Source organism: Galdieria sulphuraria, assembly GCF_000341285.1.
Source record: "Galdieria sulphuraria unplaced genomic scaffold scaf_28, whole genome shotgun sequence".
Classification (NCBI taxonomy): Eukaryota; Rhodophyta; class Bangiophyceae; order Galdieriales; family Galdieriaceae; genus Galdieria; species Galdieria sulphuraria.
This window is the reverse complement of record NW_005178447.1, coordinates 76,357-96,453: the sequence shown is the minus strand read 5'-3', so window position 1 is coordinate 96,453 and position 20,097 is coordinate 76,357. Positions and strand designations below refer to the sequence as shown.

The window sequence follows — 20,097 nt, the reverse complement described above, 5'->3', positions numbered from 1 at the left end:
ATTGTTCATGTTCTGTGAAGATGGGTGTTCAACTTGTTTGTTTCTTAGAGAGAGTTGGGATACTTGGAGTTTCCAGACTTTTAAAGATACTTCAAGTCAACAACTTCAGGAAACCTTGTGGCAGGAATTGGTCAACATAGGAGCTAAAGTCAATAGTGGAAACTCTGAAGAGTTTGTACTGCACTTGGCAGAAAAATATCATTTCTATTTATTGTTTGTCGAGGATAAGCTTCGAAAAGGTAAGAATATTTAGTATTTTGAGAAAATCATCGTGTTATCGTACCTTTTAGAAGGAATAAAAGGAAGCAATTTTGACAGTCACCAGGTGCGGAAAGTGGATAGACGGAAAGGAGTATATTCACATTTTGACCGAACTTATTTTTTTTTCTTCATAGGACCAGGAAAGGGTAGTTCGTTTCTGTATAGACGACCAAGGCAATTCAGCGTCACTCTCTTGGGAGGAATACAAACTATTTGCTATTAGAATTCTTGGAGAGCTCCATTTGTGTCTGCTTCATCATGGATACTTGTCTCGCTGGTTGATAGAAGTTTATCGTATTGTTCGAATATTAAAGTCGATTCAGTCTTATTCTCATAATCCCGTGGGTAGAAACTGTGAGACTAGATGTAATGTATGGGATTGGATGATTAGCGATCCTGAGATGATAAGAAGATATTCTTGCTATGTTCTGAATCGCCTATCTTTTATTATTTCTCATGGAATGGAATGCGATTTAAGCATGGCTTTGTTGTCATTTTTGAAGACTGAAACAGACTTTGTTTACCCGTTTCAACCAGTCTATAATCATTTTGTTGGGAAAGAGTCGACCACTCTTTTGCAGAAACTTGTTTCAGAAGACTCCGAAACTATTTATAGTTCTGGAATGCTTTCATCCAATCACTATTCACATCGTCCAAAGTTTATTAACTTGGAGCAGAATTGGGATCGAATGATTTATTGCTTTAGGAAATGGAATGGAGAAATTCGTGATGGCAATGCAGGAATATTGGATGTCTGTGTCATCCGTAGTATTTTTGAAGAGTTATTACCTGATAACATAGAAGCCTTTACCAAGAGATGGCTATATATGTTATTTCGAGAATGTATTCATGGAGAAGAACAAACATTAGCAAATATCCAAAAGTTGGGAATTGCGACTTCATTGGAACGCGTACATCATTTACAGAGTCGAATGAATCCTTCCTCAATAAATCAAAGACGACCATGGCAAGATCGTTTTGAGCAAGATCATTCATACTTGTTTCGAGGTCGAGAAAGATTCTTTATGGAAATGATTGAAATGGCTGATAGCTCTAGGTGGAATAACTGTTTGATTCAACTCCTTCATCTGATGATTGAAAAAATTATTCAGCATGTAGACCAGTTGACTACTCATGAGGGAAGTCAGGAATGCAACGTGTTTTATGAAGAACAGTTTATAGTTGACTGTGTGCTGTATGGAAGATTGGCCACAAAAATCTTGGCAGTATTATTGACTTTAACAGGGCCTCATGAAATACGAAACTCCAGCCACCATCGAACGCTAGGAACTCCTAAACGTTCTTATGGACATAAAAAGAATTCTTTCCAAAGAAAAGCAACTGAAACTACAACATTCCAAAGAATATCTTTGGTGCGTAAATATAAATATCCAGGATGATTTGAAATATTCTCTAATGTTACTTTTATAGGAAACAACTCATGATGAAGCCGACTCTCTTTCGTACTCCTTGAGGAATTTGCATTTTGATAAGGAAAACTTGTCCGCGAAGCATACCTGGTCTAGCAAGTTGAACTCAATTGCTTCCAATTATTGGTTGCTTTATACCAATAGCTTAACATATCTTCAGTCTGCAATGGAATTACTTCCAAAGCGTTTCAGTTACGCTTTAAGCTTATTCATGTTATGGACTCCCTATTTAGCAATTGCTAGTGTGGATGACATTATCTCACAGTCGCCATGGTTTATACAGTGTATTGAATGGATAAAACGGTTGAGAGATGACTTTTATGCTTGTTTCCTGACTAAAAAGATGCAAGAATGGAATCAGTCTGTTGACATTCATGGTTGGATTTTGATGTTGACTGTCATAGAGGAACAGATTCCTCTAAGTGGTATATCTTCTTGGTGGAAACCAAGTGGCTATTCCATTCCCTTCACATTTCCATATATCGAAGAGTGGTTATTTGGAAACTCTATTCATTATATCAATTTACATAAGAGCTGGTGGTTGGATAAAAGATTGTTCTGGCATTGTTTGCCTCATATGAAACAGCTGCATCATTTACTTCACAACTGGGATGAGGTTCAAGAAGATCTTCATGGCAAGTCAGTAAACAACCATGCCATGGTTCGAGTTACCGGTAGAAAGATTCAACCATCTCCTGCAGTTGTATCACCCAAGAGCATTGGTATGTACATTTATGAGTACCTCAAATAGTGCTTGTATTGATATAGGGGAAACATAGGAAGGGATTGTGCAGAAAATGATCGACAGCATTCCAAAACATGCTTGCCCTATAATAGGTATGCAGAACAATTGGAGCCAATCCAACAGCTTATACAAATGGTTTTGGAAAAAAAACTATATCATTTATTGGAATATTTAGAAAAGTCCCAATGGGTCTCAAAAGGTAGTTGGTGGGAATCGACTCGTTCATCTTGGACCAAAGCCTATCAAGTTTGTTTGAGTATGTATATGAGCAAAGTTAGAGATTTGCTAAGGAATTTGGACGTCCCTTTGGATGCAATATATAGAGCTGCTGATGAGACCTATTGTCGAACTATCAAACCATGGTTGAAAAAACAGGACAACTCCCCGTTGGAGATTCTTCAGTGGATCAAAGAAAACTCTGAAAATAATTTGTACCTCATGCAAAACAACAGGAAAGAGATATCGAGTCATAAAGAACAGGAAGTGAATAGCTTGTCAGAAACCAAAGAAGAAAACAACCATATTCAAGTTTATCAGCAACTGATAGAAGAAAATCCCATTGCGACTCGTTTGGAAAGTTTTCTATTACAACAGTTACAATGGATAACCGATATGGATACAGAAACTTATCAAAAACTTGGCATTTATCAACTAGAACAACGTTGGTTGCAGTGGATATCGGTGCTTTTGGAAAGCTGTTCTCAGGTTGAAGGAGACCAGACCAGTTTTCCCAAACTAACTGAATGGCTATGGAAACATTTATCTTACGACACGATTCATCCGATGGTCCAGTCAAGCCTTGCTTTGGCTATTTCAAAGACCAAATAAGTGAGTGGTGAAGATCTCCTATACACGAGCCAAGTTCAAATTTTGTCTCCCGCACTCAAATTTGGGTGTCGAATGTACCACTCTGGAAAAAATGCAAATTTCCCAATTTGGCATTTCTAGAGTGGGATTTGGCGCTCACGTATTTTTTCTATGACAAATAGCATTGGCAGTCGTTATAGTAGTCTTTCTACAATGAGCTCCAACTCAGAAAGTACAAAGTCAAAGACACTTGGTGGCCTAACTCCAGGAAGCAAGGAAGAAAAAGCAGCGTTGGCTGAACTTCGCCACGAAAGACTTTTATTCTGTCTAGGTAGTTTGTTGGGAACTTACGTAGAGGTGGAAGTAAAGGGTGGTTCCGTTTTCCGAGGCATTTTTCATGGTGCCTCTAAAGAACTTGGTTTATGCTTGAAGTATTGTCACTTACTGGAAGAAAGAACAAAAACTAAAAAAAATGTGATTGAAACTTTGGTGGTTGAACCCAAGGACTTTGTTCAGTTGATTGCGAAAGACGTGGATTTTCAAAACGAAGACTGTGTGAAAGCATCTTTTTCTTCGCATAGCGACTGGAACACTGATGCAGAGATTGCAGCGAGAACAGGCACAACAAGTGCTGGAGGTGCAAGAGAATTGCAACCTTTTGAAGAAATAGTTTCTTTACCGGAAGACGCTTCCCAAGGTGTTACTTTTGGTGATTTAGATTCTTCTGTAGTACCGGAATGGGACCAATTTGCCCTCAACAAGGAAAAGTTTGGAATCAAAAGTACTTTCAAGGAGGAGCTCTACACAACGAAGCTAGACCGTTCAGCCCCAGACTTCGATGCAAAGTTACGAAAAGCTGAAGAATTGGCTCAGCAAATTCGAAGGGCAGAAACGACGAACATCCATTTGAAGGAAGAGAGAGGACAGGAGCTAGAAAGAGATTATGATGAGGAGTTACTTTATGGTGCTGTCGTCCGAGAAAATGATGCCGTGGAGAGCAATCAAAAGTCTTATGAGAAAAAATCTACAAAGTCATCCATGTCTGTAGTGAAAGAGGAGTTGAATGGAGACTCAGACTCGATAACTCCTGCGGAGTCCTCATATGTGTCAGATTTTCGGCAAAGAACGACGGAAGAATTCCGCAGATTCAAGGAAGAGATGGATAAAAAAGTCAAAAGCTCTTCAGTGTCCAAAAATGAGAATAATGAATATGAAGAGCGTATTAATGATGGGAGATCAATTCATGAAGACAGTGCAATATTTCAACTACCAAAGAATGTTAAGGATAATAGAGTTTTTGAAAACTCTAACGAGTCGGAAAAGTTACCGACTACCTCACGGCTCAATGTTCATGCCGCAGAGTTTCGACCAGGTCAAGGATTTATTTATCATGCACCCAACACCGGAAGTGAGCATAGTTTTACATCCATGCATGAAGATTCAACTCTTGCACAAGAATTTGTTTCACTTTCAACCAATGAAGTTGCCAAATCTAACATGCATACGGAAGGAGTTGAAGCACCAACCGCGACTCCTGAAGAAGAGGAGGCATCTTCTTTAAATAATATGCGCATGAGTTATCAGTCAGTGAATTATCCTTATGGTTCATATTCCGTTTCTGCGCCATTTGAAGGCTCACCTACATTTGTTCCTTATAATATGACAGTTGGATATGATGCCAAGTCAGGTTTCGCAATACCTCCCAATGTCACCTCACCTCCAATGATGGGTCGTAATATGGTAAGTTTTGCAAATCGAAATTACGGAGTGGGTAATGACCATCTTTAAAGGCTCCATCGTTTACAGTGCCCATGAATACGTATCCCATGCCAAATATTCCTCAAACAATGAATGTGCCATATTACTATGGACCTGGTCAACAGGTAAGCCTTTTAGAAAAAGAAAAAGAGAGAGAACGTTACATGACGATATTGTGGATAGTTTTATTATGCAACAGCATATCATGGAATGTTGAATCCAGCACACTATGTACCCAATTTCCCTATACCGTCAGCAGCAGTTGGAAGTCCAGTTATAGGAGGATTTCAACCAAGATCTCCACCCAATGATTGGGTTCCTGGTAATGACGCATCTCCCTATCTCGGTCCTGTTTCTTTTCCACCGTCAGTGAGGTCTAGTCAACGAGCCGTAAGACAGTTATTTATCTCATTTTATTTCTATGCTAATAACAATTGGATAGGCTATGGGAGTTCCAGTTTCCCCAAAACAGAACTCAGAACAAACAACTGGAAATGAGAGCAAAGTCTCAAAATAATAATATTTATTAGATACGAAGAAATTGCGTAGAGTATGAAAATATTCCGAGCAAGAATATTTATGATAAATATATATATGTATATATATTCATCAGTCTGCGTCTGGTGTATGTACAACCATCGGGGCCGAAAACATTGTCTTTTTGGGGTTGAAAGACTACAGAGAACCAACTCAGAGTATTCAAGTAGATATGTGATGTATTCAAAGCCAAGTTTTCACTTGACTCGAAAACTGCCCGAGTATTATTAATCCTTGCTAAACAAAGTACTTTTTCCCGAGTTTTTGAATCCTCTCATGAAAGGAAGTCGATAGAATAGGTTTACACGGTTCAAAGAACGGGTTCAAAGCTAACTAATAAACGAAATCACCGAATCCGTCAAGTTCAGGTCAACTGGGCTTCTTACCTTGACATACAATTCATAAGCTTCTTGAAGGAAATTTTTCACTGCTTCCTCACTTTTCCCATCGCTTACGAGAAGCAGCCTAACAGCTGTTTCATGGTAAGTATTTGATCTTAACAAATTGGACTACAATCCTTACAACTGGCTGTCACTAAGCCATAAATAATTTGGTCGTTGAAACGATCGATAGCTTTTAAATAAAAGTCTCGAGTGGACCATACAACTTGTTCTAGAATGTCCAAGGAAGCGAACAAAATAAACTCCCGTAGATGAGCCGTTTCATCAGTCTTTTAGGTATTTATTGAGCTCAAAAACTGTTTTTAAAGAACTTTCTTACCTGGCTTACTGGAGGAAAAGTTGCTTCATAAAGGAGTTGATCTTGAGGACTGACGATGACAAACGTAATTGCCATTCCTTTAAGAATCAAAATTAACGAGAGAGCCTTCTTCCACCTTATGTCGGAAGAGGAGTCCAGCAGTAATAGCTCAAAGCAACGCACCATTTCTGAGTCGAATGGAACCTTTTCGCACTCTCTTGCAACACCAAGAAGAGCGTATTCAGCAACAGAGTTAGACCACCTCATTTTGCATCGAAAGGGTGACAAACTTATACTGACCAATTATAGTCCAAGACTGCTATTCGGAAAGCGGTCTTCCATTTCTACTCTTTTTGAAGAAGAGCCATTTGTGCATAGAGGATATGAGTCAAGTGATGAGGAAAGGAAAAGAGCACGTGAACCAGTAGACAAATTTCGCTTGATTATGCTAACTTTGGCTATGGCGGGTATTCAGTGTTGTTACGCAGTTCAGATTGGACATGGCAGTCCTACTCTGGAAAAATTAGGTTTACCAACAGGTAAGTTTATATAGTTTCTATTATATATCGTTTGAAGCCAAGTTGTTATGAGAACTTGTTTCTTTGGCTTGGTTGGCTGGCCCACTTTCTGGTATTATTGTTCAACCTATCATTGGCATTCTTTCAGACTCTTGCCAACATCCGTTTGGAAGAAGAAGACCTTTTCTCGTTGCTGGAACAGTTTTTACTTCATTGGCGTTGAGTTTATTAGGGCAAGTTTTTAGTTTTGACCGGGTCATTGTTTTTCTTTTTCATTAACTTTTCCTTAGTAATGCCGATGTTATCGGATATCTGTTTGGAGACAGTGTCGACTCTCAACCTGTTGGATTAGCTATTGCCATCAGCGCTTTTTTCTTGCTTGATTTTAGTATTCAGGCGATTCAGGTATGAGATACGAATCCTTCCAAGATTTCGTTGAGTCTAATTTATATTTTTAGGCTCCCTTAAGAGCACTTTTAACAGATATTGTTCCTGAAGAACAACAAGCAGAAGGCAATGCCTTATTTGTAAGTCATGTTTATTGGAGAATGTTGAATTTTGTTTCTCATGATTAGGCGATGATGACTGGAGTAGGAAACTTGGTTGGGACTGCAATGGGATCTTTGCAGCTCAGTTTTATGTTACCTTTTTTTGTCTCCGATTCTCAAGCCTTATTTTCTCTTGCTGCTGTTATTTTAATAATTACGGTTTCTTTGTGTTGTTATTATGTTCATGAAACTCCAGTTGGAGTTTTGAGTCGTAGTGAATCATTTGCTCAAAGATTTCATTCGGACCAAGGCATCCTTAAATTACTTGTGAATGCACCTCGTCCATTTTGGAGAGTCTTTATTGTGCAATTATTTACTTGGTATGGCTTCTTTACAGTATTTGTTTATGCCAGTGTATGGGTAAGATAGAAGAAACTTTGACTTGATTATGATTGAAGGATGCTTATCAGGTTGGTCGAAATGTATATAATGGTAATGGTGCTTTTCCTTTAAACAGTCCACAACTTCAAGGTATTTTATCTTATCGGTTTATGAAAAATGTTTTCTTAGATTTTCGCAGCATATGATGAAGGAGTACGTTTGGGCAATCTTGGGTTGAGTTTGGATGCTGCAGTAGCAATGGGATATTCGACCATTCTTCCACGTCTTATAGAAAAGTATGGAATGGGATTCATGTATTGTTTTTCACAATTAGTAGAAGCATTTTGCTTGGTAGTTCCTTTCTTTATAAGAGGGCCTTCTCAGGAACGGTCTCCTTCCTTATCATTGAAAGTACTGACTTTGAGTATTCTTGCACTGTTTGGTATACCTTGGTCTAGTACGATGACTATTCCGTAAGTTGTATTGATTATTTCTTCTATTTCGTATGTAACATATACTAGTTGGGCTCTGATGGGAACTGCAGTCTATCGAGTAGATCCTAATCGAATCGGACTGTATTCTACTTTTTTTAATCTGAGCCAATCTGGACCTCAGCTATTGGTTTCTTTAGGGTCTCCAAGAATACTAAAAAAGACAGGTTGGTGAAGTGATATGTTTTGTGTTAATATTGGATTGTGTATTGAATAATAATGATAGGTGATGTAAGCGTTGTTCTATTATTAGGAGGTTTGAGTGCGATGATAAGCGCCTCTTTGGTATACATATTGCGAGTTTATATTTTAGAAAATGATGAAACATCGAACGGTTCACGACTGGTATCAAATCATGCTAGTTTTTCGGAATAGCAACATGGGCGACTATTCTTTGGCCTTTTTTGGTACATTGAAGAATATCACATGATAAGCTGGTACTATCTTTGGATGTAGACAATCATTTGTATATTACAACTAATGCATGTTGTCAATAAACCCCCAAATGGGCAAATGGGTTTAAAAAAAAATAGGCGTCTCCCCCAAATTTGGCGCCAAATTCTTTCTTCAGATAAAAAGAAAAATGGATCGAAAAGCGCCATTCCTATGAAAAGAATGTGGTTGGTGATTTCATTCTACCACAAGTATTTTGCATTAGATGTTTGTACAGCAACATACAACTAAACAGCTGCGAAAATATGGCTCAAAGGCTTGGCGAGTTGGCAACAGTGTTCTAGAGTCGTTGTTGAAACCTACCTATGTGGACATACCTTACGCTGTTAACCAACGAATAAGAAGTTGTTTTGACCTATTATCTGACTCGACTCAGTGCCAAATTTTGAATTCTCTGCTTCTACAATACGAACATATTTCTCCTCAAACACGATTACGTTTCTTACAGTTGATTCAGCCTCGCGACTCCAGTGTTCAAGAATTGGTACGTTGGATATGGGAACGCAGTATGTGGGAACAAAGAGGTTATTTTGAGCATCGATTGGGGCAATCTATTATCCAAGATTCTTGGAGTCTACACATGGAGTCTAGTTCGTTGGACTCAAATTCATGGAAACCAACCAACGACAACTCACATGAAAATGATATATCCGAGACAACTTGCGTCGTCAAGTTATCGACCAACAAGCGCAAAAGAAAGGAACATCCTTGGTATTTTATTGTAAAGTCTATGAAAAGCGCTTCTCTTTCTTCGGATTTTTCAGAAAAGATTATACAAGTATTGAAAACTACTTCTCTGGACCAACTGATAACTTATTGGAAGGACTGGTTTGATCATCCTATGATAGATAGAGGCAGCATGAATTGTAGTGACGATGGAGCATGGATATGTGTCATTGGCAATGAAATATTTCATTCCTATGTGGAATGGAGAGAAAGCGAGAACACCTATTCTACTGCTCATCTCGTTGCGGTTATTTCATATTTATTTGTTCCTTTTGTTGTTCGCTTGAGAATGGGTTCATCGCGACAAGTATTATTAATGTTCATTGAATGGGCCAAGAAATGGCCACTATTGATTCAACAACATTTCGTATTGCCCTTGTTATGCAAGCATAATGCATTGGAAGCTCCTCAAGTGGAAGTCATAGCAAAAGTGACACAAAATGCTTTTTCTTCCTATCTTATCCAAGATACCATGAAACATTGGTTGACAAAAAATATCCAACCTTGGAATGAGTCCATTTTGGTTTTATTAGAACAATGGCTTTTTCAAGTGAACGACTCCAACATCATTTTCATTCTCATTGGAAGATTGGAAGCTAACGCACCTTTTGTCGAACTTTCTCCTAAATGGATCAAATTACTCTACGATCTTTGTCAACAACATTTGTCGATTTGTCTTGAATATCGACATATTTTACGTCGTTGTTTGGTAACTACTTCCAGTTATTTAACGGACAAGTGTCTTGCCTTATTGACTCATGGTAAACCATTGGAGTAGTTGCTTTTCTATAGATGTCCAACATTCTTCTTCCTTTGCTGAAATATTCTGATAACCAAGCGATGTTTTCATATTTTGCAAACCAGCAAAGATATCCATCCAATGATTCCAAGATATTTCAACACGACTGTCTTTGTTGAAAATCCATTGAATCATTTGCCAACCGTATGCAACCATGCGAATATGTTTGGTGCCCATTGCACAACATGCAATCATAGAAGCCTAACTCAATAACTTCATAGGATTACCAAGACAGGAATAGGTCAACTTACAAAGTACTCTATAGCATGTTGTATATCATTGTGTTGCACACATTGTGCCAATTGTAGCCATTGGATGAAATAAGAAAACTCGGTATCCAACAAGGAAGCATTGGAAGCTTTCATCAAATAAAATATCGATTGCAAAATATGGACCACTTGGTTCCTACTCTGTTCTTCCATGGCTTTTTCCATATCTATTGGATTATCTAAATATTGTTGAATCTTATCTATTCTACCGAGTCGACAATAGCCATACAAGGAATCGAAATAGCGACTTTGCCTGTTCTACACTTCAATCAGCATTTTTTGAAATGTTCATTTGGAGACTATTTCTCACCATTCGTATATGGTCCACTAAACTCTGTAAGCGAGCAATCTGAAACTGCTGACCATCGTTGGGATAATCATCCAATAAGCCATCTTCCAACGTATCCCAATCACAACTATCCAAAGGCAATGAATACACCACTCTTTGTTCAAACCAACTCCAACCTTCTAGTCCACTACACAAAACATATCAACGTTTCATGCACTTTGTAAAAAGAAATAACTTACCACGCTCGACAATAATCTCTTATGATAGATAATATACCAACGTGATGAATAGGCAAACTACCAACATATTCCAATATATAATACTTTCGAATATCTTCCTTATCATATACAACAATTTCAGGGTCTTTCCATTGACTTAATAAATCTAATCATAGTACATTATCTCTCAGCCATTCTTTTTCTACTTTCTTCTATTCTTACCTGAAAGATGAGCGGCGTGCCAAAAACTTTTCAAATGTACAACATCTGCAATCAATTCGGTATAATTGCCTTTTAATATGGCAATCAACGAATGCAATTGGGTTGGTAATGTATAATATTGGTTGACGATAGGAATAATTCTTTCCCATGCTATATATATATATATATATATATATATGCATAACAAAAGAAAGTGAGCATAGAATAAAATGATTAGATATAGAAACAACTTGCCATATTCTTCAAAAGGTGAAAACACATAAATAACAACTGCTAATAACATTTCATGCCAATTCACTACCACATTTGCTACAACTTGGATATCTTTTCCAATCAATATCTAATATTCCATTCATCATCCAATAATAACATAATAGAAACAACACTTGCCTCTAATAATGTATATAATGAGTCTTGAATGGGTCTCATTTTCATGAGATGATGTATTTTGCCTTGCCATTGTTTCCAATCTTCTTGTCTTGAATCATCCCAATCGGGAGCTTCAAATAATGCTGCAGCTGCAATCAATAACGGAGATATTTCCATAAGGTCCATCGTCGAGTCATTTAAAAATAAACGAGCTACTTTATGTTCGTCATATCCTTGCCATTGATAGATCAAATCGATTGCTCTGGTGTAATCACCGATAGCTGCCAATCGATATACCATTTTCCATAAAGTTTCTTCATCTATAACAAAGTTTAAGAATTCGTATGTTGTTAGCATCACATTTACCGTTTTCTTCTATTGCCAACTGACAATTTTCTACACTTTGTAACAAGTCATTTTGAGTTATCCACAACCAACTTTGTAGTCTTTTGAGAAGTCCCTTGTCCGTTTCTATATTTATATTTATATATATATAAATATTTTATATATAAGAAAAACAACCAAAAGTTCACAACATACCAGAAACACACAACACGGTCTCCAACAGTTTCCAAACTTGCCAAGCATAGGAAAGTGACTCGATCATTATTTCATCTCCTTCTACTTGTGCCCATTGTAAAGCTTCATATACAGCTGTTGTGTAATTCTTCAAACGTTGTTCCACTGAGCCTTGAGTTTGTGTAAAGTACAAGTGTCCCTAGAGCAATCTGCTTTGTGTAAAGTTGGTCTCAAGTCAACTTTTTATTACCTGCAAAATCAATAACCAAGAAGAGTGTCGAGAGTGTTGACCTTCCATATAAGAACGAGTTGTAACTCCATAACCTTTAGAAGAAATGGTGATCACTTCTTTATTCTCACCCAATACAAAAGACATGACACAAACACTAATTCGATTCCACTCGGCTTAGAAATTCCACTCCAGGCAATACTTTTCCTTCCAAAAGTTCCAAACTTGCACCTCCTCCAGTACTCACATGACTCATCTTTTCTTCCCATCCAAACTTGGCAGCAGCAGTTGCAGTATCCCCACCTCCAATAATACTTGTAGCTCCCAAACTACTGGTAGCATGAGCAACAGCTTCCATCACTTCACGAGTGCCTTGTGCAAATATATCCATTTCAAACACGCCTAAAGGTCCATTCCATACTATAGTCTTACAACTTTGGACTACTTGTGAAAATTGAGTTCTACTTTGTGGTCCACAATCCAATCCTTGCATATGCTCTGGAATGCCTTGTTCTCTTGTACGAATCTCAGTATGTGCATCGGGAGCAAAACGATCAGCTACAACAAAGTCTACTGGAAAATGTATCTTGACATTTCTATCTTTGGCTTCTTTCATAATAGAATCGACCAAATGGGATCCTGGCTCATCATAGATGGAGTCTCCGATGTTCATGGAATGCAATACTTTTAGAAAAGTATAACACATACCACCTCCGATAATCATTTCATCCACTTTATGTAACAAGTTTTGAATGAGTTGAATCTTATCTGATACTTTGGCTCCTCCCAAGATAGCTAAATAAGGTCTCTTTGGATTTTCCAACGCTTTATGAAAATATTCCAATTCCTTTTGCATCAAAAAGCCTGCTGCTCGAATATCCAACTGAATACCCACCATACTGGAGTGTGCACGATGTGCTGTTCCAAAAGCATCGTTTACATAAATATCACCCAACTTGGTAAGACTGGCACGGAATGATTGGATTTGTTCAGGTGTCGCCTTTACTTTATTTCCTTTTTCGTCCACTCCTTTTCCTTCCTCTTCTATATGAAAACGTAAATTTTCACATAAAAATATGGAACCTGGAGAAGGATCTTTACAAGCTTGTTCCACTTGAGGTCCAACACAGTCTTCCAAAAAAGTAACTGGTTTCCCCAATTTGTGTTGTAAATATTCAGCAACTGGTTTCAAGGAATATTTCTTATCCACTTTGCCATCTGGTCTACCCAAATGTGAAAGAAGAACGATACTTTTAGCTCCCTTTTCTAGAATATATTTTATAGTGGGAAGCGTTGCATCCACACGTTGGCCATTGGTTATAGCGCCTGTCTATTTACAAATAGTTATTCAAAATCTACTATTTTATCGATAACTTACTTGTTTATCCAACGGAACATTAAAGTCCACTCTACAAACCACTCTTTTTCCTGTAAAGTCAACGGACGAAATGGTCAACTTGTTCATTCTTCTCTGTTTTTTATGGAAATGAGATTTCAGATGGAATTGTGCTTATTTTCCACTTTTAAAGAAAAGTCGATAACTTCACAGTGTTGAGATAAACTGAGACTAAGAATATCTATATCTGATGAAAAATAATCTGCAACATTATCTTCTCGAATACCACCACTACATTCAATCAATACAGATGGATAGAGTTGTCTCAAAGCATTGGCAACTTGTTTAGCTTGTATGGGATTCATATTATCCAACATAACTATATCGGCACCTTTTTCAGCTGCCTATTATTATTATTATTATTCATAATCCATTCAGAAAGATATTGCAAAAACATACTTGACAGGCATCGGAAAAACTTTGACATTCTACTTCCACTTTGAGTGAAAATCCTGCTACACGTTGTACTTGTTGAATAGCTTGTGCAATACTTCCACAACTCCAAATGTGATTATCTTTCAACATAACCATCGAAGATAAATCCATTCGATGAGTATCCACTCCACCTACTAACATGGCATATTTCTCTACCAACCGAAAACCCTAATACAATTTTACCCCAATGAATATAAATATATCTATTGATGGATCAAAAGAGAAATACTTGCGGGAGTTGTTTTTCTAGTTCCTGATATACAACCTTGCCAATTATGTTGTTGAGCCAAAGTTGTCAATTGAAAAGCTCTCGTAGCTATACCACTACAACGTGCCAATACATTCAAAGCTGTTCGTTCTCCACGTAATATTTGACAAGCTGGGCCTTGTATTCTTGCTATAGCTAACATATTGCGTCCATCCACTTGAGACTGGGGATCAAACCACTGTCCATCATCTATTGCAGACTCTTCTTCTCCATCATACCAGTGCACAGTACAATCCAACTGTTGGAAGATGGCATCAAAGAATGGCTTACCTGCTAATAAACCCTAAAGAAGGAAATAGGTCTATTTTCAATAAAGTCTTTTTGGTGTACTTACTTTGGACTTGATATAAAGTGTAGCGGATGTGATTCTGTCTCCAACAGCTTGAGCACCCCAGTCAAAACTAGGAATATCTTCTTCCAACCAACTCAATACCATACTTTGTATCTTGTGTTGAGGAATAATCATAAGATGTGAAGAGGAGGAGGAATGCTGAGAATGATGGTCTAGTCGAGTCATTCCAAAAGGAAGGAAATCAACGAATGAAAAGAGAATTGTTGAATTGTGAAAGAATGTCGTCTTATTCCTTATTATCTCGAATAGCTTTTCAGTTGAGTCGTATTCCTAAAACCATAGAAACTCAGTCCATTGTAAAGAGACAATATCATGAAAAGGTAGTTGACCACTATGAAAACCCAAGGTAAGAGAGAGAAAGAGAGAGAAAGGAAGGAAGGGTTGAAAGGGTGTTGTTGGATAGAAATGTAGGTTCCTTAGATAAGAATGATAAATATGTTGGAACAGGGTTGGTTGGTGCACCAGCTTGTGGAGATGTTATGAAGTTACAAATAAGAGTGGATGAAACGGGAAAGATTGTGGAAAGTCGGTTCAAAACTTTCGGTTGTGGTTCTGCCATAGCGTCATCTTCTTATGCCACGGAATTGATAAAAGGAAAGACGTTGGATGAAGCTGGTCAAATTAGGAATAGGGAGATTGCAGAAGAGTTGAAGTTACCACCTGTGAAACTGCACTGTAGTATGTTGGCTGAAGATGCCATTAAAGCAGCTATCAAGGACTTGGAAAAGAAACGTAATAATTCGAATGTGAAAGTAGCTTGATTGGAATAGTTGTAGAGTTGAATAAAATATGTTGTTGTTATGATATATAAAGAAGTTTCTAGTAGCAACTTGATTCTGGGGGAGGATTGGTGTTGTTGGTCATTGTGTAAAGAATATGGCACAAGATACAAAGGTATGATGTTTCCTTTTGAACTTGGAAAGCCATTGTAAAAGAAAATTAGGCTATTGAAGCTAAAAATAGAGGTAATGCAGCTTTTTCTGCAAAAGAATTTGAAAAAGCAGTGGAAGCCTTTTCAGTAAGGAATCCATAGGGAAAGTATTCCAGAATGGACTAAACAACGAGTCTCTTTTTTTTATTATAGGAAGCGATTCAATATGATCCAGATAATCATGTGCTCTATTCCAATCGGTCAGCAGCTTATGCTAGTCTTGGGAAATATCGTGAAGCTTTAGAAGATGCCAATAGTTGTATTCAAAGGAAACCAGATTGGGCAAAGGTACTCAAGAATTGTATATAGATAGTATTATTTTGTATAGTTAACTTGAGAGTGTTTAGGGATATTCTCGTAAAGGTGCTGCTTTATATGGTTTAGGACAATATGAAGAAGCCATAGCAGCTTATGAACAAGGCTTGCAGATAGAACCCCATAACGAAGCACTAAGGGAAGCCAAACAACAAACTATAAACTGTTCTTCCAACCAAAACTCTAAGAGTGGTTTATTTGGACCTGAGACTTTGGCTCAATTGGCAATGAATCCCAATACTAGAAAGTTATTACAGGATCCCTCCTTTATGCAAATCCTAAAAGAAATGCAACAAAATCCATCAGCTATAGGTAAGAAAGATTATGAGAGAGAAAAGGATATTCTAAACCTATTATTGTATTTAGGAAAATATTTACAAGATCCTCGTGTCATGGAAGTATTGAGTGTGTTAACTGGAATGAGGTTTGATAATAGTCCATTCCAACAAGAATCCAGTTCTAGTGCTTCCCAAAATAATGATGATAATAATAATAATAACGATGAAGATGCAAAGATGAATGAAAATAATAGTTGCGATAAGGAAATGTCTCAACAAGAGTATAACAATCCATCAGAAGAAAGTCTCCAAAAGCAACAAGCATTGAAAGAAAAGGAATTAGGCAATGAATATTATAAGAAGAAGCAATTCCAAGTTGCTATCGAACATTATAACAAAGCAATAGAATTGGATCCTTGGAACATATCTCTCCTTACTAATAGGTAAAGTAACTTGAATTGGATGTATTATGAATAATATATATATAAATTTATTTATTTTTGTTTTAGGGCTGCTGCTTATTTGGAAATGGGTGAATGTGAGAGATGTATGGAAGACTGTCAAAAAGCAATTGATTGGAATATAGAATACAATTTACGTACCGATTATAAGATAATAGCGAGAGCCTATTCTAGAATGGGTAAGTAATACTTCACTTGTGTGTTTAGGATAATAGAATTACCATTTCTTAGGAAATGCCTATGCAAAGAAACAAGATTACGATAAAGCTATAGAGTGTTATGAAAAGTCTCTTTTGGAATATCACGACGATAAGATTCAATCCAAATGCAATGAATTGAAGAAACAAAAGAAGAAATGGGAAGAAGAGGCTTATATGGATCCTGAGTTATCCAAAGTGGCTAAAGAAGAAGGAAATAGTTTGTACAAACAAGGCCAATTTCCAGAAGCCTTACAGAAGTATACGGAAGCCATCAAACGTAATCCAAAGGATCCCATTCCTTATAGCAATAGAGCAGCTACTTATACCAAATTGGGACAGTTTCCTAGTGCTTTAGCAGATTGTGAAAAATGTTTGCAATTGGATCCCCAGTTTGTGAGAGCTTATGCTAGGAAGGGTGCCATTCATTTCTATATGAAAGAATATCATAAGAGTTTGGATGCCTATCAAAAAGGATTACAAGTGGATCCTAATAATACAGAATTGAAAGAAGGGTTACAGAAAACGCTAAGTGCTATTGCAGAACAACAACGTTCAGAGAAACCTGATGAAGAACAAATCAAACATGCTATGGCAGATCCCGACATTCAAAAGATATTGATGGATCCTGTTTTACAAAATGTAAGTATTTGTAAGTAATGAAAGAATATTATATGGCTCATATCTATTTTAGGTATTACAAGAAGCTCAATCAGACCCGAGTTGTATACAGAAAGCCATGTCGAGTCCCGTAAGTAGAAGACTCATTTCCATTGAAGAATACTGAATTGTTATTATTATTATTATTATTATATGAAGGGAATGGCAGCCAAAATTCAGAAACTCATTGCTGCAGGTATTTTACGTGTTGGATAAACAACTTGTTCTTTTTTGATTATTTATTATATGAACCAAAAGAATATTCTTTACAAGTCAAAGCACCCACAGGACACAAGTCAATCACATTTCCTGATAACTCTGAACGAAATACTTTTTCAATATAAGTATTTATTTCTGTATCTCTTCCACGTCCTGTCGTTCCCAAATCAGGTACTCCAGCCACTTCAGTTGCAAACCTTACACATCGAGTACAATGAATACATCTGGTCATAATAGTTTTGATCAAAGGACCACAATATTTATCTTCCACAGCTCTCTTATATTCAAAAAATCTTCCTCTATCCGAACCAAATACCATTGCTTGGTCTTGCAAGTCACATTCTCCACCTTGATCACATATAGGACAATCCAAAGGGTGATTCAGTAATAAAAACTCCAATACTCCTTCTCTTGCTTTTCGAACTCGAGGAGAGTGGGTCAAAACACGCATTCCTTCCATTACGGGCATAGCACAAGAAGCAGCCAATTTGGGAGACTTTTCAATCTCCACCAAACACATGCGACAATTACCAGCAATAGAAAGACGTTCGTGATAACAGAATCGAGGTATCTCTACTCCTGAAAACTCACAAGCTTGAATAATAGTGGAACCTTTAGGTACCCAATGTTCTTCTCCGTTGATGAACACGGACACCAAATGGTCAGGTTTGGGAGGTTTATTTTCTGTAGAAGAAGGTTCTGCTGCTCTACCCAACTGAGTTGAATAATGAAACCATCTTTTCCAAGGAGTAAGAATACTTGAAACTACTTTACTATTATTGACTAGAGGAATCGACTCCAAAGTCTTCCAAATCCCACTCCACATGATGTAATATGATTATTATTATTCATCTTCATTTGTATTATTGAATTGTTACGTCGTCGTTGAAAAGATGGGTCGAGTGATTCGAGGTAAGAAGAGACATCAACAACTTGAAAATGGTATACTTAAATTGAATAGGTCAACGCAAAGGAGCTGGTAGTGTATTTCGTGCTCACGTAGCGAAACGAAAAGGTGCAGCTCGATTCAGAGCTCTCGATTATGCCGAACGACACGGATATATTCGAGGCGTCGTAAGGGAAATCATACACGACCCTGGAAGAGGAGCTCCTTTGGCTCGAGTTGAATTTCGTGATCCATATAGATATAAAAGAAGAGTTGAGACTTTTATTGCAGCAGAAGGTTTATATTCAGGCCAATCTGTTTATTGTGGAAAAAAAGGTAGTGAATAGAATACTAATATAGAAACTTATCTTATGTTGTATTATGGAATATTATAGCCCAATTGACCATAGGTAATGTTATTCCTCTTGGTTCCCTACCAGAAGGAACTGTAGTATGCAATGTCGAAGGTAAAGTTGGTGATAGAGGCAAATTGGGTCGTTGTTCGGGTGATTATGTAACAGTCATCAATCAATTGGAAGGAAATAAAACTCGCATTCGATTACCTTCGGGAGCTAGAAAGATTGTTCCTTCCAATTGTCGTGCCATGATAGGAATGATAGCTGGAGGTGGTCGAACTGATAAACCCATCTTGAAAGCTGGAAGAGCTTATCACAAATACAAAGCTAAGAAGAATTGTTGGCCTCGTGTACGGGGAGTTGCAATGAATCCAGTAGATCATCCTCACGGTGGTGGTAATCATCAACATATTGGACATCCTTCCACTGTAAGAAGAGATGCTCCACCTGGACAAAAAGTGGGTTTAATTGCAGCAAGAAGAACAGGTCGATTGAGAGGAGGAAAGGCAATGGCAGCTGCTGCAGCCAAAGCTGCTTCTGGAGGTGCCTAAACATGTTGATCAATAAAATATATATATCCAACGGAATGCCATTGGTTTATGTCAAATATTCCAATTGAGACTCCATCAAAAGTGATCGTTGGCTAGTTATCAAAGTCAATTTGTACAAGGCTTCCATTACTTCAACTAGTTTCTCTCTATAATGACTGGGTTTCATTCTACCATCATTGGAAAACTCTCGAAAGGCTTCAGGCACAATCAAATAACAAGGGGCAATTATCATGTTCAATGAAAGTGCAATAGTAAACATATGATGAATTGCTGCACCAGATAGTTGGCCTCCTTGTACTTGACAAAATGCAACTGTTCTTCCATTTGGAGGAAATGTATACCAATCCAATTGATTCTTCAATACACTGCTTATACTTCCGTGATGTACAGGTGAACACCATATTTGACCTTGTGACCAATTGTAAAGTTGAATAAATTCTTGTACTTTTGGATGAGTCTCATATTGAGGATCCTGTATAGGTAAAGACTCTGGGTGATAGATACGAATATCAGCACCCAACTGATTGAGTATTCGAGCTGCTTCATAAGCTAGGGCTTTGGATAATGAACCTTGTCTTAAGGAA

General features: G+C 37.5%; 10 protein-coding genes across 12 annotated transcripts; 7 read left to right on the top strand and 3 right to left on the bottom strand.

The window, feature by feature from the left end:
* The first annotated feature begins 3 nt into the window (after nucleotides 1-3).
* On the top strand, nucleotides 4-3,358 carry Gasu_34580 (uncharacterized protein). The gene is made up of 5 exons (XM_005705527.1): nucleotides 4-239; nucleotides 291-352; nucleotides 396-1,634; nucleotides 1,693-2,413; nucleotides 2,471-3,358. Exons 1-5 carry the CDS (start codon nucleotides 8-10, stop codon nucleotides 3,262-3,264), a joined length of 3,048 nt encoding a protein of 1,015 aa, XP_005705584.1. The 5' UTR covers nucleotides 4-7; the 3' UTR covers nucleotides 3,265-3,358.
* Nucleotides 3,359-3,373: 15 nt separating this feature from the next.
* On the top strand, nucleotides 3,374-5,557 carry Gasu_34570 (uncharacterized protein). The gene is made up of 4 exons (XM_005705526.1): nucleotides 3,374-4,983; nucleotides 5,034-5,126; nucleotides 5,185-5,391; nucleotides 5,444-5,557. Exons 1-4 carry the CDS (start codon nucleotides 3,415-3,417, stop codon nucleotides 5,516-5,518), a joined length of 1,944 nt encoding a protein of 647 aa, XP_005705583.1. The 5' UTR covers nucleotides 3,374-3,414; the 3' UTR covers nucleotides 5,519-5,557.
* A 5-nt stretch (nucleotides 5,558-5,562) lies between these two features.
* Nucleotides 5,563-6,363, bottom strand: Gasu_34560 (hypothetical protein). 2 transcript variants are annotated; one of them, XM_005705525.1, is made up of 4 exons: nucleotides 6,259-6,363; nucleotides 6,061-6,208; nucleotides 5,925-6,010; nucleotides 5,563-5,871 (listed from the first exon to the last, which is right to left on the bottom strand). In XM_005705525.1, exons 1-4 carry the CDS (start codon nucleotides 6,331-6,333, stop codon nucleotides 5,776-5,778), a joined length of 405 nt encoding a protein of 134 aa, XP_005705582.1. In that variant the 5' UTR covers nucleotides 6,334-6,363; the 3' UTR covers nucleotides 5,563-5,775. The 2 variants fall into 2 exon arrangements, with proteins under 2 accessions (XP_005705582.1, XP_005705581.1); XM_005705524.1 differs by having other exon boundaries at nucleotides 5,843-6,010.
* A 10-nt stretch (nucleotides 6,364-6,373) lies between these two features.
* Nucleotides 6,374-8,648, top strand: Gasu_34550 (sucrose transporter, GPH family). Its single transcript, XM_005705523.1, has 10 exons — nucleotides 6,374-6,489; nucleotides 6,547-6,776; nucleotides 6,829-6,988; nucleotides 7,046-7,160; nucleotides 7,214-7,282; nucleotides 7,331-7,663; nucleotides 7,714-7,774; nucleotides 7,824-8,097; nucleotides 8,146-8,282; nucleotides 8,342-8,648. The coding sequence occupies exons 1-10, from the start codon at nucleotides 6,377-6,379 to the stop codon at nucleotides 8,488-8,490; spliced, it is 1,641 nt and encodes a 546-aa protein (XP_005705580.1). The 5' UTR covers nucleotides 6,374-6,376; the 3' UTR covers nucleotides 8,491-8,648.
* Nucleotides 8,649-8,733: 85 nt separating this feature from the next.
* Gasu_34540 (uncharacterized protein) lies at nucleotides 8,734-9,718 on the top strand. Its single transcript, XM_005705522.1, has 2 exons — nucleotides 8,734-9,587; nucleotides 9,632-9,718. Exons 1-2 carry the CDS (start codon nucleotides 8,774-8,776, stop codon nucleotides 9,685-9,687), a joined length of 870 nt encoding a protein of 289 aa, XP_005705579.1. The 5' UTR covers nucleotides 8,734-8,773; the 3' UTR covers nucleotides 9,688-9,718.
* Nucleotides 9,719-9,725: 7 nt separating this feature from the next.
* Gasu_34530 (hypothetical protein) lies at nucleotides 9,726-12,283 on the bottom strand. Of its 2 annotated transcripts, none has more exons than XM_005705521.1 (9): nucleotides 12,230-12,283; nucleotides 12,001-12,178; nucleotides 11,827-11,931; nucleotides 11,482-11,780; nucleotides 11,092-11,431; nucleotides 10,891-11,035; nucleotides 10,673-10,838; nucleotides 10,345-10,620; nucleotides 9,726-10,294 (listed from the first exon to the last, which is right to left on the bottom strand). In XM_005705521.1, the coding sequence occupies exons 1-9, from the start codon at nucleotides 12,275-12,277 to the stop codon at nucleotides 10,043-10,045; spliced, it is 1,809 nt and encodes a 602-aa protein (XP_005705578.1). In that variant the 5' UTR covers nucleotides 12,278-12,283; the 3' UTR covers nucleotides 9,726-10,042. The 2 variants fall into 2 exon arrangements, with proteins under 2 accessions (XP_005705578.1, XP_005705577.1); XM_005705520.1 differs by lacking the exon at nucleotides 9,726-10,294 and having other exon boundaries at nucleotides 10,303-10,620; nucleotides 11,092-11,241; nucleotides 11,326-11,431.
* A 9-nt stretch (nucleotides 12,284-12,292) lies between these two features.
* On the bottom strand, nucleotides 12,293-14,833 carry Gasu_34520 (bifunctional quinolinate phosphoribosyltransferase / phosphoglycerate kinase). The gene is made up of 6 exons (XM_005705519.1): nucleotides 14,642-14,833; nucleotides 14,273-14,590; nucleotides 14,004-14,207; nucleotides 13,756-13,948; nucleotides 13,587-13,717; nucleotides 12,293-13,538 (listed from the first exon to the last, which is right to left on the bottom strand). The coding sequence occupies exons 1-6, from the start codon at nucleotides 14,822-14,824 to the stop codon at nucleotides 12,366-12,368; spliced, it is 2,202 nt and encodes a 733-aa protein (XP_005705576.1). The 5' UTR covers nucleotides 14,825-14,833; the 3' UTR covers nucleotides 12,293-12,365.
* Nucleotides 14,834-14,843: 10 nt separating this feature from the next.
* Gasu_34510 (nitrogen fixation protein NifU) lies at nucleotides 14,844-15,486 on the top strand. Its single transcript, XM_005705518.1, has 2 exons — nucleotides 14,844-15,005; nucleotides 15,063-15,486. The coding sequence occupies exons 1-2, from the start codon at nucleotides 14,878-14,880 to the stop codon at nucleotides 15,418-15,420; spliced, it is 486 nt and encodes a 161-aa protein (XP_005705575.1). The 5' UTR covers nucleotides 14,844-14,877; the 3' UTR covers nucleotides 15,421-15,486.
* A 7-nt stretch (nucleotides 15,487-15,493) lies between these two features.
* On the top strand, nucleotides 15,494-18,388 carry Gasu_34500 (stress-induced-phosphoprotein 1). Its single transcript, XM_005705517.1, has 9 exons — nucleotides 15,494-15,553; nucleotides 15,603-15,677; nucleotides 15,744-15,878; nucleotides 15,938-16,217; nucleotides 16,272-16,626; nucleotides 16,693-16,823; nucleotides 16,876-17,483; nucleotides 17,536-17,592; nucleotides 17,661-18,388. Exons 1-9 carry the CDS (start codon nucleotides 15,536-15,538, stop codon nucleotides 17,715-17,717), a joined length of 1,716 nt encoding a protein of 571 aa, XP_005705574.1. The 5' UTR covers nucleotides 15,494-15,535; the 3' UTR covers nucleotides 17,718-18,388.
* Nucleotides 18,389-18,403: 15 nt separating this feature from the next.
* On the top strand, nucleotides 18,404-20,097 carry Gasu_34490 (60S ribosomal protein L8e). The gene is made up of 3 exons (XM_005705516.1): nucleotides 18,404-18,632; nucleotides 18,682-18,942; nucleotides 19,002-20,097. Exons 1-3 carry the CDS (start codon nucleotides 18,614-18,616, stop codon nucleotides 19,511-19,513), a joined length of 792 nt encoding a protein of 263 aa, XP_005705573.1. The 5' UTR covers nucleotides 18,404-18,613; the 3' UTR covers nucleotides 19,514-20,097.

What these genes read in the sequence shown, in the direction of transcription:
- Gasu_34530 (XM_005705521.1), bottom strand. Translation starts at nt 12,277, where the DNA reads ATGGAAGGTCAACACTCTCGACACTCTTCTTGGTTATTGATTTTGCAG. An exon ending in GCACGCCGCTCATCTTTCAG is followed by an intron (nt 11,036 to 11,091) that starts GTAAGAATAGAA and finishes TACTATGATTAG; the next exon opens with ATTTATTAAGTCAATGGAAA. An exon ending in AACATGCTATAGAGTACTTT is followed by an intron (nt 10,295 to 10,344) that starts GTAAGTTGACCT and finishes TTATTGAGTTAG; the next exon opens with GCTTCTATGATTGCATGTTG.
- Gasu_34560 (XM_005705525.1), bottom strand. Translation starts at nt 6,333, where the DNA reads ATGGCAATTACGTTTGTCATCGTCAGTCCTCAAGATCAACTCCTTTAT. An exon ending in CTTTTCCTCCAGTAAGCCAG is followed by an intron (nt 6,209 to 6,258) that starts GTAAGAAAGTTC and finishes AATACCTAAAAG; the next exon opens with ACTGATGAAACGGCTCATCT. An exon ending in TGGCTTAGTGACAGCCAGTT is followed by an intron (nt 6,011 to 6,060) that starts GTAAGGATTGTA and finishes ACCATGAAACAG; the next exon opens with CTGTTAGGCTGCTTCTCGTA.
- Gasu_34490 (XM_005705516.1), top strand. An exon ending in TGTTTATTGTGGAAAAAAAG is followed by an intron (nt 18,943 to 19,001) that starts GTAGTGAATAGA and finishes GGAATATTATAG; the next exon opens with CCCAATTGACCATAGGTAAT.
- Gasu_34500 (XM_005705517.1), top strand. An exon ending in AAGCAGTGGAAGCCTTTTCA is followed by an intron (nt 15,678 to 15,743) that starts GTAAGGAATCCA and finishes TTTTTATTATAG; the next exon opens with GAAGCGATTCAATATGATCC. An exon ending in AGAAAGCCATGTCGAGTCCC is followed by an intron (nt 17,593 to 17,660) that starts GTAAGTAGAAGA and finishes TATTATATGAAG; the next exon opens with GGAATGGCAGCCAAAATTCA.
- Gasu_34540 (XM_005705522.1), top strand. Translation starts at nt 8,774, where the DNA reads ATGTTTGTACAGCAACATACAACTAAACAGCTGCGAAAATATGGCTCA. An exon ending in TGTTGTTCGCTTGAGAATGG is followed by an intron (nt 9,588 to 9,631) that starts GTTCATCGCGAC and finishes GAATGGGCCAAG; the next exon opens with AAATGGCCACTATTGATTCA.
- Gasu_34570 (XM_005705526.1), top strand. Translation starts at nt 3,415, where the DNA reads ATGACAAATAGCATTGGCAGTCGTTATAGTAGTCTTTCTACAATGAGC. An exon ending in CAATGATGGGTCGTAATATG is followed by an intron (nt 4,984 to 5,033) that starts GTAAGTTTTGCA and finishes CCATCTTTAAAG; the next exon opens with GCTCCATCGTTTACAGTGCC. An exon ending in ACTATGGACCTGGTCAACAG is followed by an intron (nt 5,127 to 5,184) that starts GTAAGCCTTTTA and finishes TATTGTGGATAG; the next exon opens with TTTTATTATGCAACAGCATA.
- Gasu_34550 (XM_005705523.1), top strand. Translation starts at nt 6,377, where the DNA reads ATGTCGGAAGAGGAGTCCAGCAGTAATAGCTCAAAGCAACGCACCATT. An exon ending in AAACAGTCCACAACTTCAAG is followed by an intron (nt 7,775 to 7,823) that starts GTATTTTATCTT and finishes AGATTTTCGCAG; the next exon opens with CATATGATGAAGGAGTACGT. An exon ending in AAGAATACTAAAAAAGACAG is followed by an intron (nt 8,283 to 8,341) that starts GTTGGTGAAGTG and finishes TAATAATGATAG; the next exon opens with GTGATGTAAGCGTTGTTCTA.
- Gasu_34510 (XM_005705518.1), top strand. Translation starts at nt 14,878, where the DNA reads ATGTCGTCTTATTCCTTATTATCTCGAATAGCTTTTCAGTTGAGTCGT. An exon ending in GACCACTATGAAAACCCAAG is followed by an intron (nt 15,006 to 15,062) that starts GTAAGAGAGAGA and finishes GTTGTTGGATAG; the next exon opens with AAATGTAGGTTCCTTAGATA.
- Gasu_34580 (XM_005705527.1), top strand. Translation starts at nt 8, where the DNA reads ATGTTCTGTGAAGATGGGTGTTCAACTTGTTTGTTTCTTAGAGAGAGT. An exon ending in AAGTGGATAGACGGAAAGGA is followed by an intron (nt 353 to 395) that starts GTATATTCACAT and finishes TTTTCTTCATAG; the next exon opens with GACCAGGAAAGGGTAGTTCG. An exon ending in CATTCCAAAGAATATCTTTG is followed by an intron (nt 1,635 to 1,692) that starts GTGCGTAAATAT and finishes TTACTTTTATAG; the next exon opens with GAAACAACTCATGATGAAGC.
- Gasu_34520 (XM_005705519.1), bottom strand. Translation starts at nt 14,824, where the DNA reads ATGACTCGACTAGACCATCATTCTCAGCATTCCTCCTCCTCTTCACAT. An exon ending in GAACTAGAAAAACAACTCCC is followed by an intron (nt 14,208 to 14,272) that starts GCAAGTATTTCT and finishes AAATTGTATTAG; the next exon opens with GGTTTTCGGTTGGTAGAGAA. An exon ending in TCTCAGTTTATCTCAACACT is followed by an intron (nt 13,718 to 13,755) that starts GTGAAGTTATCG and finishes GTGGAAAATAAG; the next exon opens with CACAATTCCATCTGAAATCT.